The following is a 15,933-nucleotide window of genomic DNA, read 5'->3' as shown; positions in this document are numbered from 1 at the left end:
CTCCAATCCAAAATGAAATCTAGAATTGGCTTCCTATTTCGCAACAAAGCATCCTTCACTCATGCTGCCAAACATACCCTCGTAAAACTGACCATCCTACCGATACTCGACTTCGGTGATGTCATCCATAAAATAGCCTCCAACACTCTACTCAACAAACTGGATGCAGTCTATCACAGTGCCATCCGTTTTGTCACCAAAGCCCCATACACTACCCACCATTGCGACCTGTACGCTCTTGTTGGTTGGCCCTCGCTTCATACTCGTCGCCAGACCCACTGGCTACAGGTTATCTACAAGTCTCTGCTAGGTAAAGCCCCGCCTTATCTCAGCTCACTGGTCACCATAGCAGCACCCACTCGAGGCACGCGCTCCAGCAGGTATATCTCACTGGTCACCCCCAAAGCCAATTCCTCCTTTGGTCGTCTTTCCTTCCAGTTCTCTGCTGCCAATGACTGGAACGAACTGCAAAAATCTCTGAAGCTGGAGACTCATTTCTCCCTCACTAGTTTTAAGCACCAGCTGTCAGAGCAGCTCACAGATCACTGCACCTGTACATAGCCCATCTGTAAACAGCCCATCTATCTACCTACCTCATCCCCATACAGTATTTATTTATTTATTTATTTATTTATCTTGCTTCTTTGCACCCCTGTATCTCTACTTGCACATTCATTTTCTGTACATCTACCATTCCAGTGTGTAATTTCTATATTGTAATTACTTCACCACCATGGCCTATTTATTGCCTTAACTCTCTTATCTTACCTCATTTGCACTCACTGTATATAGACTTTTTGTTTTATTTTGTTCTACTGTATTATTGACTATGTTTTGTTTATTCCATGTGTAACTCTGTGTTGTTGTCGAATTGCTATGCTTTATCTTGGCCAGGTCGCAGTTGCAAATGAGAACTTGTTCTCAACTAGCCTACCCGGTTAAATAAAGGTGAAAAACTATGTGTGCAATAATAGTGTTTAACATTATGTTTGTATGATGACCTCTTCTCTGTACCCCACACATGTTAAAAAAGTTTGAAATATCCAATAAATGTCGTTCCACTTCATGATTGTGTCCGATTTGTTGTTGATTCTTCACAAAAAAACACAGTTTTATATCTTTGTTTGAAGCCTGAAATGTGGCAAAAGGTCGCAAAGTTCAAGAGGGCTGAATACTTTCACAAGGCACTGTATGTAAATTATATATTACTGTATTTAATTTACAATAAATGTGCAAAAAATTCTAAACATGTTTTCACTTTGCCATTATGGGCTATTGTGTGTAGATGGGTGAAAATGATGTATGTTTTAATCCATTTTGAATTTAGGATGTAACACAAAAAAATGTGGAATAAGTCAAGGGGTAATAATACTTTCTGAAGGCACTGTATAATTCCATGATCAGTAGTAAAAATACATTATTGATTTCATTTCACAGTGTCGAGACTCTTTAGGTACGGTACCTCTCACAACACCCAGGTAACTATGAGGAATCTCTCTGGGCAACTACACAAGCTCACTGCTACGGAACAGAGCAGCCCTCCATCTCCATGACGACAGCTCTTGTAGAGAAGAGAGTCTACTCTCGAATTATCACTGAGTCCAACACCAGCCCTCTTCCTGTTGGTTAAGCTTTCTGCTGCTGTAGTCTCTATGTTAGATGGGAGGAGGAGGTAGACCATGTTGTCAGGTCAGGAAGTCCCAGGAAGGTTGTAGAGACACAGGAAGGTAAACATCATGACAAGAAGCACCAGACCAATCAGAACCTGCTGGACCCACAGATACTGGTCCAGCTTCTGTTCCAGCCGGGCGTTACACACCATCACACGCATCAGCTGCAGAGGAGAGCATTTGTTAACTTCATCTTACTAATGTATTCACTTTTCAGTTTCCCATATCAATTTGACACCATGAAAATGTATAATGCTTGTAATAGTGTAAAAAGAAAAGAGGGGGGGGAGATAAACCAATTAAATCAAAGTTAAAATACAGCAAATACTGTACATTGATTAATATTATATAGGTTAATGTATTCTTGTGGGTGGAGGAGTATCATCCAATAGAAGTGGAGAGCTCACCGTCGTGTGCAGGTCCGGGTGGCCATTGGCTCCTCCTTCCATTGGGCTGTCACTTCCACAGGTCAGGATGGGCTTAGTGCTCTCCAGGATGTGACATCGTAATCTACAGGAAGGACAGGACACAGTCACGTCCAATGATGTGTATAAACCCTGGATGACTGACCGTGGGCGCTGTATTGAAGCCACCGCGCAGCCATCTTGGTACTCCTCCTCAATTATAAAAAAAGATTTTGCATTTATTAAATGTCTACATTAGTTTGACACGTTTATTCTATTACAGACACCTTAATGGACGTGTCAAACTCATTCCACAGAGGGCCGAGTGTCTAAGTCTTAATTGAACGGAAAAACCCAAAACCAGCAGGCACTCGGCCCTCCGTAAAATGAGTCTGACACCCCTGCCTTAATGCATAATTTTTTATTATATTATGTGAGCTAAACATAAAAATAAATAAAAAATAATATAAAAAATGTACTAATGTTACTGTCCCGACTACAATTTCAGTTTATGTGACAAAACAAGCAAGTATAGTGTAGAGAATTACTCGGACAACCCCAGGACAGCAACACAATTAGACCCAACCAAATCATGGGAAAACTAAAAGACTAAAAGACTAAAAGACTAAAAGACTAAAAGAAAACTAAAAGATAATTACTTGACACATTGGAATTAATTAACAACAAAACAACAAAAACTGACCAAACAAGAATGTTATTTGGCCCAAAACAACAGAGAGTACACAGTGGCAGAATACCTGCACTTCCTAACCTCATGCCAAATGTATGACCATATTAGAGAACACACTTTCCTCAGATTACACAGATCCACAAATCATTTGAAAACAAACCCAATTTTGAACTCCCATATCTATTGGGTGGAATACCACAGTGTGCCATCGCTGCAGCAAGATTTGTGACCTGTTGCCACAAGAAAAGGGCAACCAGTGAAGAACAAACACCACTCTAAATACCTCCCATATTCATGTTGATTTATTTCCCTTTTCATACTTTAACCATTTGCACATGACATTTGAAATGTCTTTATTCTTTTGAAACTTTTGTGAGTGTAATGTTTACTGTTCATTTTATTGTTTATTTCACTTTTGTTTATTATCTACTTCACTTGCTTTGGCAATGTTAACATATGTTTCCCAAGTCCTTACATTGAATCACTGTACCATCTAAACCGCTGTGAAATATCTTTCCAAAGCAAAGAAATATAGTATTTTCAGCTGTTTGATACTGGAAGTAAAATATACAAAAAGGAAACTTAGCGCACATAGAATTGATCTACCACTTCTTAGACTTACTTTCAATGAGAATGACAGATCTATAACAAATATTTACATGTGAATTTGGTCAGGTCGCCCAAAAGTTACATATTGCAGCTTTAAATATATGTAATTTTGCCCTTGAAACATTTGAAATACTGTAGAACTCCATTAATTACTATGGAAGAGTGCTCATACTAGGGATTGCCCATATGGTCGACCGCTTGCTTCAAAGCCTCTCAATGGCCAATACATAGCGTCAGCAATCCAGGGTTTATATACATCACTGGTCACATCAGGGAAGACTGAGGAGAGGGGATAATCAGCCTGCTAGGTCACTGACATAACCCAGCCATGCTGAGGCAATCTGTGCTGTACACTGCAAGACCACGATGGGTTTAGTGAATCAAAGTTATCTTGAGGTCATTATAGATGTTGATGGTGGCATATTAATGACTGCTTGCCCTTTGGCTCAAAAGGAATTGTTTTACTCATTTACATACACTCAGTATACCAAACATTAGGAACACCTTCCTAATTTGAGTTGCACCACCCCCTTTTGCCCTCAAAACAGCCTCAATTTGTTGGGGAATGGATTGTACACGTTGACTCCAAAGCATACCACAGTTGTGCCAACTTGGCTGGATGTCCTTTAGGTGGTGGACAATTGCTGATACAGACGGGAAAAAGTTGAGCTTTAAAACCCCAGCAGTGTTGCAGTATTTGACACAAACCGGTACGCCTGGCACCTACTATCATATCAAAGGCACTTAAAACATGTTGTCTTGCCCATTCACCCTCTGAATGGCACACGTACACAATCCATGTCTCAATTGTCTCCATCCTTAAAAATCCTTCTTTAATTTGTCTCCTCCCCTTTGTCTACACTGATTGAAGTGGATTTAACAGGGGACATCAATAAGGGACCATAGCTTTCACCTGGATTCATCTGGTCAGCCTATGTCATGGAAAGTGCAGGTGTTCTTAATGTTTTGTAAACTCAGTGTATATTCCCATCCATGAGGAGGCATTGATGATGATGTACCTGTGCTCCATGATCTTGGTTTTGGGCACGTCCTTCCAGAAGTGAACGAGCTCTGGTGATCCAGCACCAGCGTTCTGCTCCATCTCTGCAGCCATAACTAGGAAGCGGTCCTGCAGAGATGCCTGGTAGCCTGCACAAACACATCCATGAACTCATTGAACTCATGAACTCATTGAACAATTTTTTTTTATCTCAGTATATTGTTCAGTTTATGTATCTAGATTCCTACATTTGGATGGGATCAGCTGTACAAAGTATACAATTTAAACCCCACTGCTGTCAGAATCCAATAATCAGAAGATAGATCTGAAAGAGCTAACTCTGTCACAGCTGTGAACAGAAAAAGTGAGGGTTCTTATCCACTAAACTCGAACAAATGAACAAGATATAGGCGATAGACGGTGGCTCCCGAAAACGGAATTAAGTTAAACCCAGAGAGAGAAGGAAACCCTAAAACTTTGGAATAATGCCAGAATTTGATTATTCAAAAAACCCATATCTAACACATCAGAAGCCATGATTGACATTTCCATGTTTGAAGGCCTCTGAACGTCTTATCAGCCAGCCAGCCTGCATCCCTACTCAATGTTGGTCTCAAGTGATCAAGAGGAAAACATTGACCTTAGGGGTTTCAGCCTTCCACAGAGTACTGAGACTGGCTCAATAAAGTTTATTTACCCACCGTTAGATTTCTGAAAGGCTCAGCTTAGGGGAAGATAAGAGATTATTATTTTATCACTCTTAAAATATGTATGTCAGGCAAAAGAAAGCTGTACTCTGTCAGCACTTTCCAAAGTTATTAGACTGAGACTGGACCTTTTGATTATTCTGAAGTTTCTTCTGGTGCATCTGGAAACATCCGAAGGAAGTAGATAAGAGGAGTGGGTGGGGAGAAAGAGAGAGCGAGAGATAAGTGCAATACTCTACCTCCATGTAAGGACACCACTATATCCACAGAAGCGCCCGAATCACAGCAGCTGTTGCTGGGCTTCACTCTGTACTTCTCAGGTGCTGTGGTTCGTACCTGTGGAAGGAGACACCGTCAAGTCAGCTTGGAGATTGTTTATTTTCACACACATACACACACATGGGCACACACAAGCACAGAGTGCCACGCTTGCACACACAGCGGCATGCACATACCTTGAAGGCCACTTGATTCTTGGACACATTATCGAGGATGATAAGACACTTCCTGTCTGACTCTTTGGACCCAAAGCTCAGCTCCTCTGCTGGACTGGAAGTAAGAGAGAAAAGACATTACATTTTAGAGGGAAACAGCACAGGCTGCATGAAGACAAGGCGGCCGGCTACGATTGAATTTGTGACTAACTTAACAAACAAATGTATTTTTCTTTATGAAGGCATCAGCCACAATGGCTATCTGGTGTTCAAAACAAGCCAATACATCTGTTAGAAGTCTTGCTTTACAGCGTGCTTTGTTGTTCCTCTACGTGATATCTTAGCTTAATCGATCTGTTTGGCAAAGCTTTGTGGGCTTAGATGTTGCTTCCTGAGAGTGATTGCAGTATGATTACCCAGGGACTTGTAGATTCTGTTAGCTTCCATTGTTACACATTTACTAAACAGCTGCTGGATCACCATCTAGCTCAATATTCTAGCTAACACATGGCAGATTATGTCCATCTGTGCTTGCATGTTTTTTTCTGCTTTAAATAAACAAAAAGCCTTGTACACTACATCGATACCATGTGTAATTGCCATTTATCCGCCTCAATTGATGTCAATATGTTCTTTATAATATTTTTCAAGGAGGTTCATTCCAGAGAAATAGCCCCCGACTAACTGTATGTTCCCTGGGGCCAAACCCTCAGTCTCTGATGTGCTGTTCTCCTCCTGACCTATATGGAGCTGTCTGTCAGGCCCCTGGGAAGAAGGCAGGCTCAAGCCTAGCAGGCGTAGCTGAGCCCATTTATGAGGAAAATGGAGTATTAAACCACATTATTACCCAAGTGAAAATATCTGTGATTTTGCATCAAAGCTGTGAAATCTGGAGGAGCAGAGGAAAAATCCATGGCCTGAGAAAGTAGCCACGAGGCACTCTAATTCGCTCTCCAACACTCAGCGCACCCCATCCCAGCCCCTAACAGACCACCCCCACCCCCCCAACTGCCTCACCAGGCTCATGTTTAAGGGATAATTGTGTAAAATGGATAATTCAGCCTCAGTGAACACTTCTCCACACTGTGCTGTGGACTGCTGCTGGCATGCTTCAGTACCTACTGACAACTCAGTGAAATGGCCAACATGCTAAAAATTCCTGTGTAGCGTATATAAAAAGTCTAGCTGTACATTCCGTAGGCTACAGAGCTCTAAACAACAGATTGTTTTGTTCTTTGCCCCAGTAAAGCGTTGTGAGGAGCCCAGCGCTCCCCTGAGCCCGGAATGACTCTCTAGACTTCAGGAAACCTTTTGACAAACACATTCTGAAGATCAAAGCATCCCCTCTTCCGCCCTTCCAGCTCTGGTTCTGCCTTCCTCGTGGACTCACTGGAATCAGGGCTAACACAGCTCAGAGACATAATTGCATTTAAGGCTCATATAAATACTTTTATCACTCTAATACGTAGCCCGTAGCTGTGAAAAATCTCACATCAAAGAGTCTGCTCTCCAAAAAACTGAACTGGACGGAAATGACTCAGGAACATAGGAATGATCTAATTTAACATCGGAATACCCATCAATGGAGGCAGCTCTCAAGTACTGTACCTTGATGGATTCTGGGTTCTAACTCCTTAACTTGGGATAGGGTTCATTATCAGGTATCCTATTGAAATAGTGAGTGCTTAGATTTAGAGGGTCTACACCAGAAGTTAATGGTTATCTGTAGGAGGAAGGTATATGGTGTGTGTGCAATTAAGCTTGGAATGTACTGAGTGTAGGGAAAGTGATCACATGTGGCAGCATTGATAAGGGGAGAGAGCCATGTCTAGTGATGAAGGGGGTCGAGGTCAGGTCAGGTTACGTTAGGGGAAGAGGAACCGTTTAATGCCTGTATCGCTTAGTTTCTTGCTAGCAATAAAAATATACAATGTTTAGCGAGAAGGAGAAGACTCCACCCAAAGTGGAGTACAAATACCACCACTATTGTAAACATGTTTTTGTCTGTTCAGCTGTTCGATCGTTTGGGAAGAATAAACTTGGTTTAAGCTTTTACAGTGTCCGTTGAGTTCTTACTCTAACAATTAGAACCTAACAGTTGATGTTGTCGGCAGGATTCACCACGATTTATAGTCAAACCAGGAAGTCCAGATCAGTGGAGCAGGAGCTGGCAACAAACAAGGTAGGCACAGTCCCTACACCAGTTTCCACTCATTTTGACATATTGGGGAGATGAGAATCGTAGGCTGAACAATTATAGAATACAGACCTAGAAAGCCTGAGTTTATTCAGTAGGCCCATTGAGTAACGACCGTTCGTATGGTTGGTTCCTTTAGGGATTGGTCCCGAGTAGAGGTTTTCCTCTGTGAGATCCAGGTAAAAATATGGTGTAGGGTAGTTTCCTTTAAGGATAGGTCCCAAGTGGAGGTTTTCCTCTACAAGATCCAGGCTGATATAAGGTGTAGGATGGGTTCCTTTAAGGATAGGTCCCAAGTGGAGGTTTTCCTCTACAAGATCCAGGCTGATATAAGGTGTAGGATGGGTTCCTTTAAGGATAGGTCCCAAGTGGAGGTTTTCCTCTACGAGATCCAGGCTGATATAAGGTGTAGGATGGGTTCCTTTAAGGATAGGTCCCAAGTGGAGGTTTTCCTCTACGAGATCCAGGCTGATATAAGGTGTAGGATGGGTTCCTTTAAGGATAGGTCCCGAGTGGAGGTTTTCCTCTACGAGATCCAGGCTGATATAAGGTGTAGGATGGGTTCCTTTAAGGATAGGTCCCAAGTGGAGGTTTTCCTCTACGAGATCCAGGCTGATATAAGGTGTAGGATGGGTTCCTTTAAGGATAGGTCCCAAGTGGAGGTTTTCCTCTACGAGATCCAGGCTGATATAAGGTGTAGGATGGGTTCCTTTAAGGATAGGTCCCAAGTGGAGGTTTTCCTCTACGAGATCCAGGCTGATATAAGGTGCAGGATGGGTTCCTTTAAGGATAGGTCCCGTGGATCTCGTGTTCCTCCACGAGATCCACGAGTGACAATACAGTGCAGGGTAGGTTCCATATAGGATAGGTCCCTAGTGGGGCTATTCACCTGTGAGATCTGTAAGAGTGACGAAAGTCCCAGCTGCAGTGACAGTGAGGAAGTAGAGTATGTGGATAATGATAAGAAGGTTGCAGAAAAATTCTGAAGGTAAGCCACATGCATGGTTAAAAGAAAAGCAATAAGATATTCAAACATTTTTTGAGTTACATGTATTAGCAGTAGCAATAAGGCGAGAGGTTGGTTTATGCCATATGGGGAGGGGGAACCATGACATATTATGTGGAAATAGGAAGACAAGTGTGAATAATGTGTGTTATCAACAACAACAGTAATACATTTGCAGACGCTATAGTATTGGTTCTAATACAAGGTATTAAGTGCCGTGACCAATTAATAGGCACAAATACCATAACCATTCTCCAGGGAAGTGGGTAGCGCTACCTTAGAAAATAGTTCATAAACACCCTGGACACTGTCGGGAGAGGTTTGGGAATAATAACTATTGATATGGCAACAGACAGCCCCGATTCTCTCCTGTAAAGTAGAGCTAGAGCATTTTAATAAAGCTATGGAGGCGCTGAAAGAAGTGCACAAGCATTCTACCAATTTGGCTCGAATATGGGAAAAATTTAGTAAACGGGATAAAATTGGGCAGCACTTCCCTGTTGACGGAAAATTCAAATCAAATAAAGATCTCAGATGCTGTTGTGGTATGGCACAATGACATGATTGAGAATATACAAGTGTTTTGATATTGGCGTTTTATCAACAGAAGAGTATAACTGAAAAAATGGAATCAGTAGATGTACTCAGCTACAGAAAGACTGGGTACGGGAGCACATTGATAGAATTTGTGCTTCGGCTTTGATGGCAGTTATGAAACGTGATCAAAATGGCAATTGCGTGGGTAATGGATGAAATAGAGCAGGATGCTTTGAGAGTGGAAAATAACTCTGCTCACTTCACAGTCGTGCGAATGGTTAATATGGCCACAGGGAAAGTCACTAACTATAGTTTCAATGGCCAAGTTAAGAAAAAGAAACGTAGCGGAAAAACATCAAAGCGTAGGGAGACAAAGTCCTGTTTTAGGTGTGGGGCTGTTGGTCATTGGAAAAGGGAGGAATGGAGCCTGATACATTCGGAGGAAATGCTGCCATGCAAGCGTTTGCATCTTTTTCAAAAGAGCAACAACAAATCCTCCTGAAAGTAGCAGGACAGGAAACTTACACATAGTGGTGTATGGCCTCGGTACGATCGATAGTGGTTCATAGAGATTACAGTTTCTATGTGAAGAAAGACGTATGAGATCACGTTTTTACACAACTTTTTAATAGATGCCAGGGATCAAATATCACAGATTCCTTATGATGAGAAATTGGCTAAATTTGCCTCAGAAAAAAGTATTTTGGGTTGAAGAATCTAGGCGAAATGCCAGGGGAATGGACGAGGTAACATTTTTAATTATCTGGCCGAAACACTCCTTGCAACTCAGAAAACCTTGGGGGGGGGGGATTCAGAATGGCCGAAAGGGTGGAAGGGTCACGAGGAATTAGCAAAATTACCAAACCTAAAATGAACTTTACATGTTTTTAGTGAACATGGTGGTGCGGTGGTTATGGAGTATCATGGGGAAAAGAGACCAGTGAATCGTTGGACTCCGTGGCAAGATAAAGTTGCCAAGTCTAAAGGTAGTACATGCTAAATAAAAGATAAATAAAGGATGGGGTGGATTAAAACAAATGTTTAATGATTGGAGTAAGGTCAGTGGATTTACCATTATCATCTTTGCTTTATAATTGATCATTTTGGTTTGCTGATTACGATGTAGCATTGTGAATGGTAATAAAATGTACACTTTCTTTTCCAGAAGAGGGGGGGTTTCATTATCTCTTGTTGGAATGTTCCCTGAGACTGTGGTCTTGGGGAGAGCAGTTAGTGATATTCGGCAGTTTAAGTATATTCGGCAGTTTAAGTATAAAAGTATCTGGATTAGGCCATAAACTCAGTACCCAGATAAGTAAGGCCTGTTCATGTGTGTTTTTGGACCTACGGTTTACCACACACACCAGCACATACACACAACTTACCGGTTATTATTATGCTTTAGTGGTATTGATACTGTGGAATACATTTTTGGGGGTCTTTTCAATTTAGTTTTAAATTGGGTATGCAGAAGGATGGAAATGGTTGAAATGTTTTTTAATCGTTTCTGAAGGACAGGGAAAGAAAAGGGAGAGGAAATATTTAATGGTTTCGAATGCCCTAGTTCTGCTGAGGCCTGATCAATCTCACTAGAATTGATTGAAACAGGTGGGATTTAATTATACAATTAATGAGGGTGAAGATTGCCGGTCTATAATCAACCTCAGGGTGAAGAATGCCGTTCTATAATCAACCTCAGGTTGAAGAATGCCGTTCTATAATCAACCTCAGGGTGAAGTATGCCGGTCTATAATGAACCTCAGGGTGAAGTATGCCGTTCTATAATCAGCCTCAGGGTGAAGAATGCCGTTCTATAATCAACATCAGGGGAAAGAATGCCGTTCTATAATCAACATCAGGGGAAAGAATGCCGTTCTATAATCAGCCACAGGGCGAAGAATGCCGTTCTATAATGAACCTCAGGGTGAAGAATGCCGTTCTATAATCAACATCAGGGGAAAGAATGCCGGTCTATAATCAGCCTCAGGGTGAAGAATGCCGTTCTATAATCAACCTCAGGGTGAAGTATGCCGGTCTATAATGAACCTCAGGGTGAAGTATGCCGTTCTATAATCAGCCTCAGGGTGAAGAATGCCGTTCTATAATCAACATCAGGGGAAAGAATGCCGTTCTATAATCAACATCAGGGGAAAGAATGCCGTTCTATAATCAGCCACAGGGCGAAGAATGCCGTTCTATAATGAACCTCAGGGTGAAGAATGCCGTTCTATAATCAACATCAGGGGAAAGAATGCCGGTCTATAATCAGCCTCAGGGTGAAGAATGCCGTTCTATAATGAACCTCAGGGTGAAGAATGCCCGTCTATAATCAACCTCAGGGTGAAGTATGCTGTTCTATAATGAACCTCAGGGTGAAGAATGCCGTTCTATAATGAACCTCAGGGTGAAGAATGCCGGTCTATCATCAACCTCAGGGTGAAGTATGCCGGTCTATAATCATCCTCAGGGTGAAGTATGCCGTTCTATAATGAACCTCAGGTTGAAGAATGACGGTCTATAATCAACCTCAGGGTGAAGTATGCCGTTCTATAATGAACCTCAGGGTGACGAATGCCGTTCTATAATCAACATCAGGGTGACGAATGCCGTTCTATAATCAGCCTCAGGGTGAAGAATGCCGTTCTATAATGAACCTCAGGGTGAAGAATGCCGTTCCATAATGAACCTCAGGGTGAAGAATGCCGTTCTATAATCAACATCAGGGGAAAGAATGCCGGTCTATAATCAGCCTCAGGGTGAAGTATGCCGTTCTATAATCATCCTCAGGGTGAAGTATGCCGTTCTATAATCATCCTCAGGGTGAAGTATGCCGTTCTATAATGAACCTCAGGGTGAAGAATGCCGTTCCATAATGAACCTCAGGGTGAAGAATGCCGTTCTATAATCAACATCAGGGGAAAGAATGCCGTTCTATAATCATCCTCAGGGTGAAGTATGCCGTTCTATAATCATCCTCAGGGTGAAGTATGCCGTTCTATAATGAACCTCAGGGTGAAGAATGCCGTTCCATAATGAACCTCAGGGTGAAGAATGCCGTTCTATAATCAACCTCAGGGTGAAGAATGCCGTTCTATAATCAACCTCAGGGTGAAGAATGCCGTTCCATAATGAACCTCAGGGTGAAGAATGCCGTTCTATAATCAACCTCAGGGTGAAGAATGCCGTTCTATAATCAACATCAGGGGAAAGAATGCCGGTCTATAATCAGCCTCAGGGTGAAGAATGCCATTCTATAATGAACCTCAGGGTGAAGAATGCCGGTCTATAATCAGCCTCAGGGTGAAGAATGCCGTTCTATAATGAACCTCAGGGTGAAGAATGCCGTTCTATAATCAACATCAGGGGAAAGAATGCCGGTCTATAATCAGCCTCAGGGTGAAGTATGCCGGTCTATAATGAACCTCAGGGTGAAGTATGCCATTCTATAATGAACCTCAGGGTGAAGAATGCCGGTCTATAATCAGCCTCAGGGTGAAGAATGCCGTTCTATAATCAACATCAGGGGAAAGAATGCCTTTCTATAATCAACCTCAGGGTGAAGTATGCCGTTCTATAATCAACCTCGGGGTGAAGTATGCCGTTCTATAATCAACCTCAGGGTGAAGTATGCCGTTTTATAATCAACCTCGGGGTGAAGTATGCCGGTCTATAATCAACCTCAGGGTGAAGTATGCCGTTCTATAATCAACCTCAGGGTGAAGAATGCCGTTCTATAATCAACCTCAGGCTGAAGTATGCTGTTCTATAATCAACCTCAGGGTGAAATATGCCAGTCTATAATGAACCTCAGGGTGAAGAATGCCGGTCTATAATCAACCTCAGGATGAAGTATGCCGTTCTATAATGAACCTCAGGGTGAAGAATGCCGGTCTATAATCAACCTCAGGGTGAAGAATGCCGGTCTATAATCAGCCTCAAGGTGAAGATTGCCGGTCTATAATCAGCCTCAAGGTGAAGATTGCCAGTCTATAATCAACATCAGGGTAAATGGATACATCCGCTTCATCACAAAAGAGTACAATTAGGTAACAGAGTGACCTTGAACTATGTTTTGCACAAAAGTGTCGCTTGATCACTACTGCAACATTCATTAGGCCATCCAATTTGAATGATGGGACTACAGGCTGTTCCATGGTTAATATGGGCAGTAATCATCAGTGTGATCAATTAATTCCATTGATTATTACTGCAAATTAACTGCTCCAACTGATTTCCACTCAATCGCAGACATCCTTTATTTCTGTTTAGATACTACAAGATTAATCGATCCATCCAGATACAAATGTATCGATATCTGGCTCTGGGCTTGAGTGTCAACAATACATTCACTCTAAGCTCTACAACACCTTCAAATCCAACATGTGGGCATGGATTGGCTATAGCCTAGTCACTGTGCTACCAGTCGACTATTCTTTAAGCCTCGAGTGCAGCTGAGAGATATGCTGAATTCCAAATCAAACCCTAGTCTCTTCCGACTTCCTAGAAACCCTTGTACATCTGCAACTACTGGATAAATAATACGTTGAAAATTCCACCCAGAAGGCAAGGTGAAAGAACTACACCTATTTGATCCTTTCAGAGATACATGTGTATCTACCGATTAGGGGCTAGGGATTTATTTGATATTCAGGAAGAGATGGCTAAGAGAGGGAGTTCTGAGAAAGTTGGCTTGAATACCTGACGTGTAGCAGAGGGGCCTTGAATGTGGTCAGTGGCTTCCTGGCTCCCTTCGGCCGGCTGTCTCCTTTGTCGTTGTCGTCCAGTTTTAGACTGCTCAGGCTCTCCTCTGAGAAATACACCTGAAACAAGGACAACAGTGGCTTTGTGAGACAATGTTCATCAACACACTGATCAAATGATTCTAAGGTACTTTGTTTGGAGAGGTGTTCTAAAGATACAAATGATTAACATATCTTTATTAATTTCTAAATAAAACTATTAAATGCCTAACTATAGTCCATTTCAAATGATGGGATGAAACATTTAAAAATAGGGAGCTTTTGTATGACACTTAATTTCATAACCAATACATCAATCCCCATAACAATCCCTGACCCTTGTTCACAGTACAGTGAGGCAACAGGAACACACTCACATCCTGTGAGAACAGAGAGAACACAAAAGTAAGCTCTTTCACTTCAACTGTAAACTTTCACCCAAATCCAACAGACTTCCTCATACATCCATTTACACAATGTCACAAGACTACAGAACAGCTGATAAACACATGGTTTGTGCAATGTTAGCAGAAATTTGGGGAAGGACAGATGAAGTTGTGGTGGGACGAGCATCATTTGGTTTCCATACCATATTGACCAAGGCCAGTCCCACAGCTTGTGTGAGGCAGATGGGAGATGGGGAGTACAGCAGGAGAGGATGTGAGAAGATGGGAGAGCTGATAGAGAGGTGACTGGGGTCTGCCTATGATGCACGTACAAGCACTAATGAGTCAGATGGAGTTTGTCTTCTGCTGTGATAAGCAACATGCACACACACACACACACACACACACACACACACACACACACACACACACACACACACACACACACACACACACACACACACACACACACACACACACACACACACACACACACACACACACACACACACACACACACACACACCTCCCCCTTCAGCAGGCTGCTGCGACACACACCACACACAGATGACACAATAAAGACATCAAGAGACTTTGAGCTGCTTCTGAAATGTTTATTTTTATTCAGTGTTCAAATCAAGTGCAATACAGTACTGAGTAAGATATGGGGAGAATGGGGATTCATTAGCTGCTGTTGAAAGATACATGACCATAATTGACTTCAATAGACTGCTTGGTTGATTGAATAAATACAAAATACAGCATTTCTATTGATTATATACACTGTATCAAATAACTACAGTACATAAAAGTAAAACTCATAACTAATTTTATTTTTAATTAAACATTAGTAAAACAACACTTTCAGTTTATCATTCTGGTTAGTCAAAACCAGGATCAAAATACTCAGTATTGAGATATTGACAATAATCTTTGGCACTAGAACTACAAACCATGCATGAACTAACATTAATGAAAAGGTCTTAACATGTAATATCAACACACTAAAACAGTCCAATCCTACTAGCTAAAATGTGTAAATCACAACAATAACAAATACACAAACTGGAATGAATAAGGCTGATCTAAGCAGGAGATACAATTCAGAAATCCATAGATTAAGAAATGTTGACCGTATGAAATACTGGTTTTGATAATATGATTTGTAGGCAGCTTCCCCAACAGACCATGGAGTGACAGTCTGATCATCTGGAGAGTATTGACAATAAGGCACAACACAGATTATTTTTAAATAAGAACTCTCTCGTTACACAGAGGCATCGATACACAGAGGAAGTGCTTTCAATTACAGTTATAATATGGCATACGGTAGTTGAATATACATTGTATTACTTCAGTGTCAGTGCAAATGTGCTAACATTGAGTGTGGTAAAAATAAAGGATTTCATGCTGGTGGTAGTAGAATACTCTTTTCTTAGTATTATAAACATTAGTATATTAGTACATCATTACAGTACAGTTGATATTAATACAACAGTAATGATAAAATAAAGTATAATTTTGGGTTAAAAGATCAGTACAATTCGATAAGG

The 15,933-nt window shown here is 41.5% G+C and overlaps 1 protein-coding gene across 1 annotated transcript in view; it reads right to left on the bottom strand.

The window, feature by feature from the left end:
- Positions 1 to 1,267: 1,267 nt before the first annotated feature.
- Positions 1,268 to 15,933, bottom strand: part of LOC124044116 (motile sperm domain-containing protein 2-like) — a 28,932-nt gene continuing 14,266 nt past the window's right edge. The window contains exons 10-15 of the mRNA XM_046363584.1: positions 13,954 to 14,075; positions 5,537 to 5,630; positions 5,321 to 5,417; positions 4,394 to 4,523; positions 2,078 to 2,180; positions 1,268 to 1,834 (exon numbers count right to left, since the gene is read on the bottom strand). Of these exons, the coding sequence (XP_046219540.1) occupies positions 1,691 to 1,834; positions 2,078 to 2,180; positions 4,394 to 4,523; positions 5,321 to 5,417; positions 5,537 to 5,630; positions 13,954 to 14,075 (690 nt within the window). The 3' untranslated portion in view covers positions 1,268 to 1,690. The remainder of the gene's footprint in view (positions 1,835 to 2,077; positions 2,181 to 4,393; positions 4,524 to 5,320; positions 5,418 to 5,536; positions 5,631 to 13,953; positions 14,076 to 15,933) is intronic.

Source organism: Oncorhynchus gorbuscha, linkage group LG09 (genome assembly GCF_021184085.1).
Source record: "Oncorhynchus gorbuscha isolate QuinsamMale2020 ecotype Even-year linkage group LG09, OgorEven_v1.0, whole genome shotgun sequence".
NCBI classification, from domain to species: domain Eukaryota; kingdom Metazoa; phylum Chordata; class Actinopteri; order Salmoniformes; family Salmonidae; genus Oncorhynchus; species Oncorhynchus gorbuscha.
The sequence above is the reverse complement of the archived record's forward strand: the minus strand, read 5'-3'. Positions and strand labels throughout refer to the sequence as shown.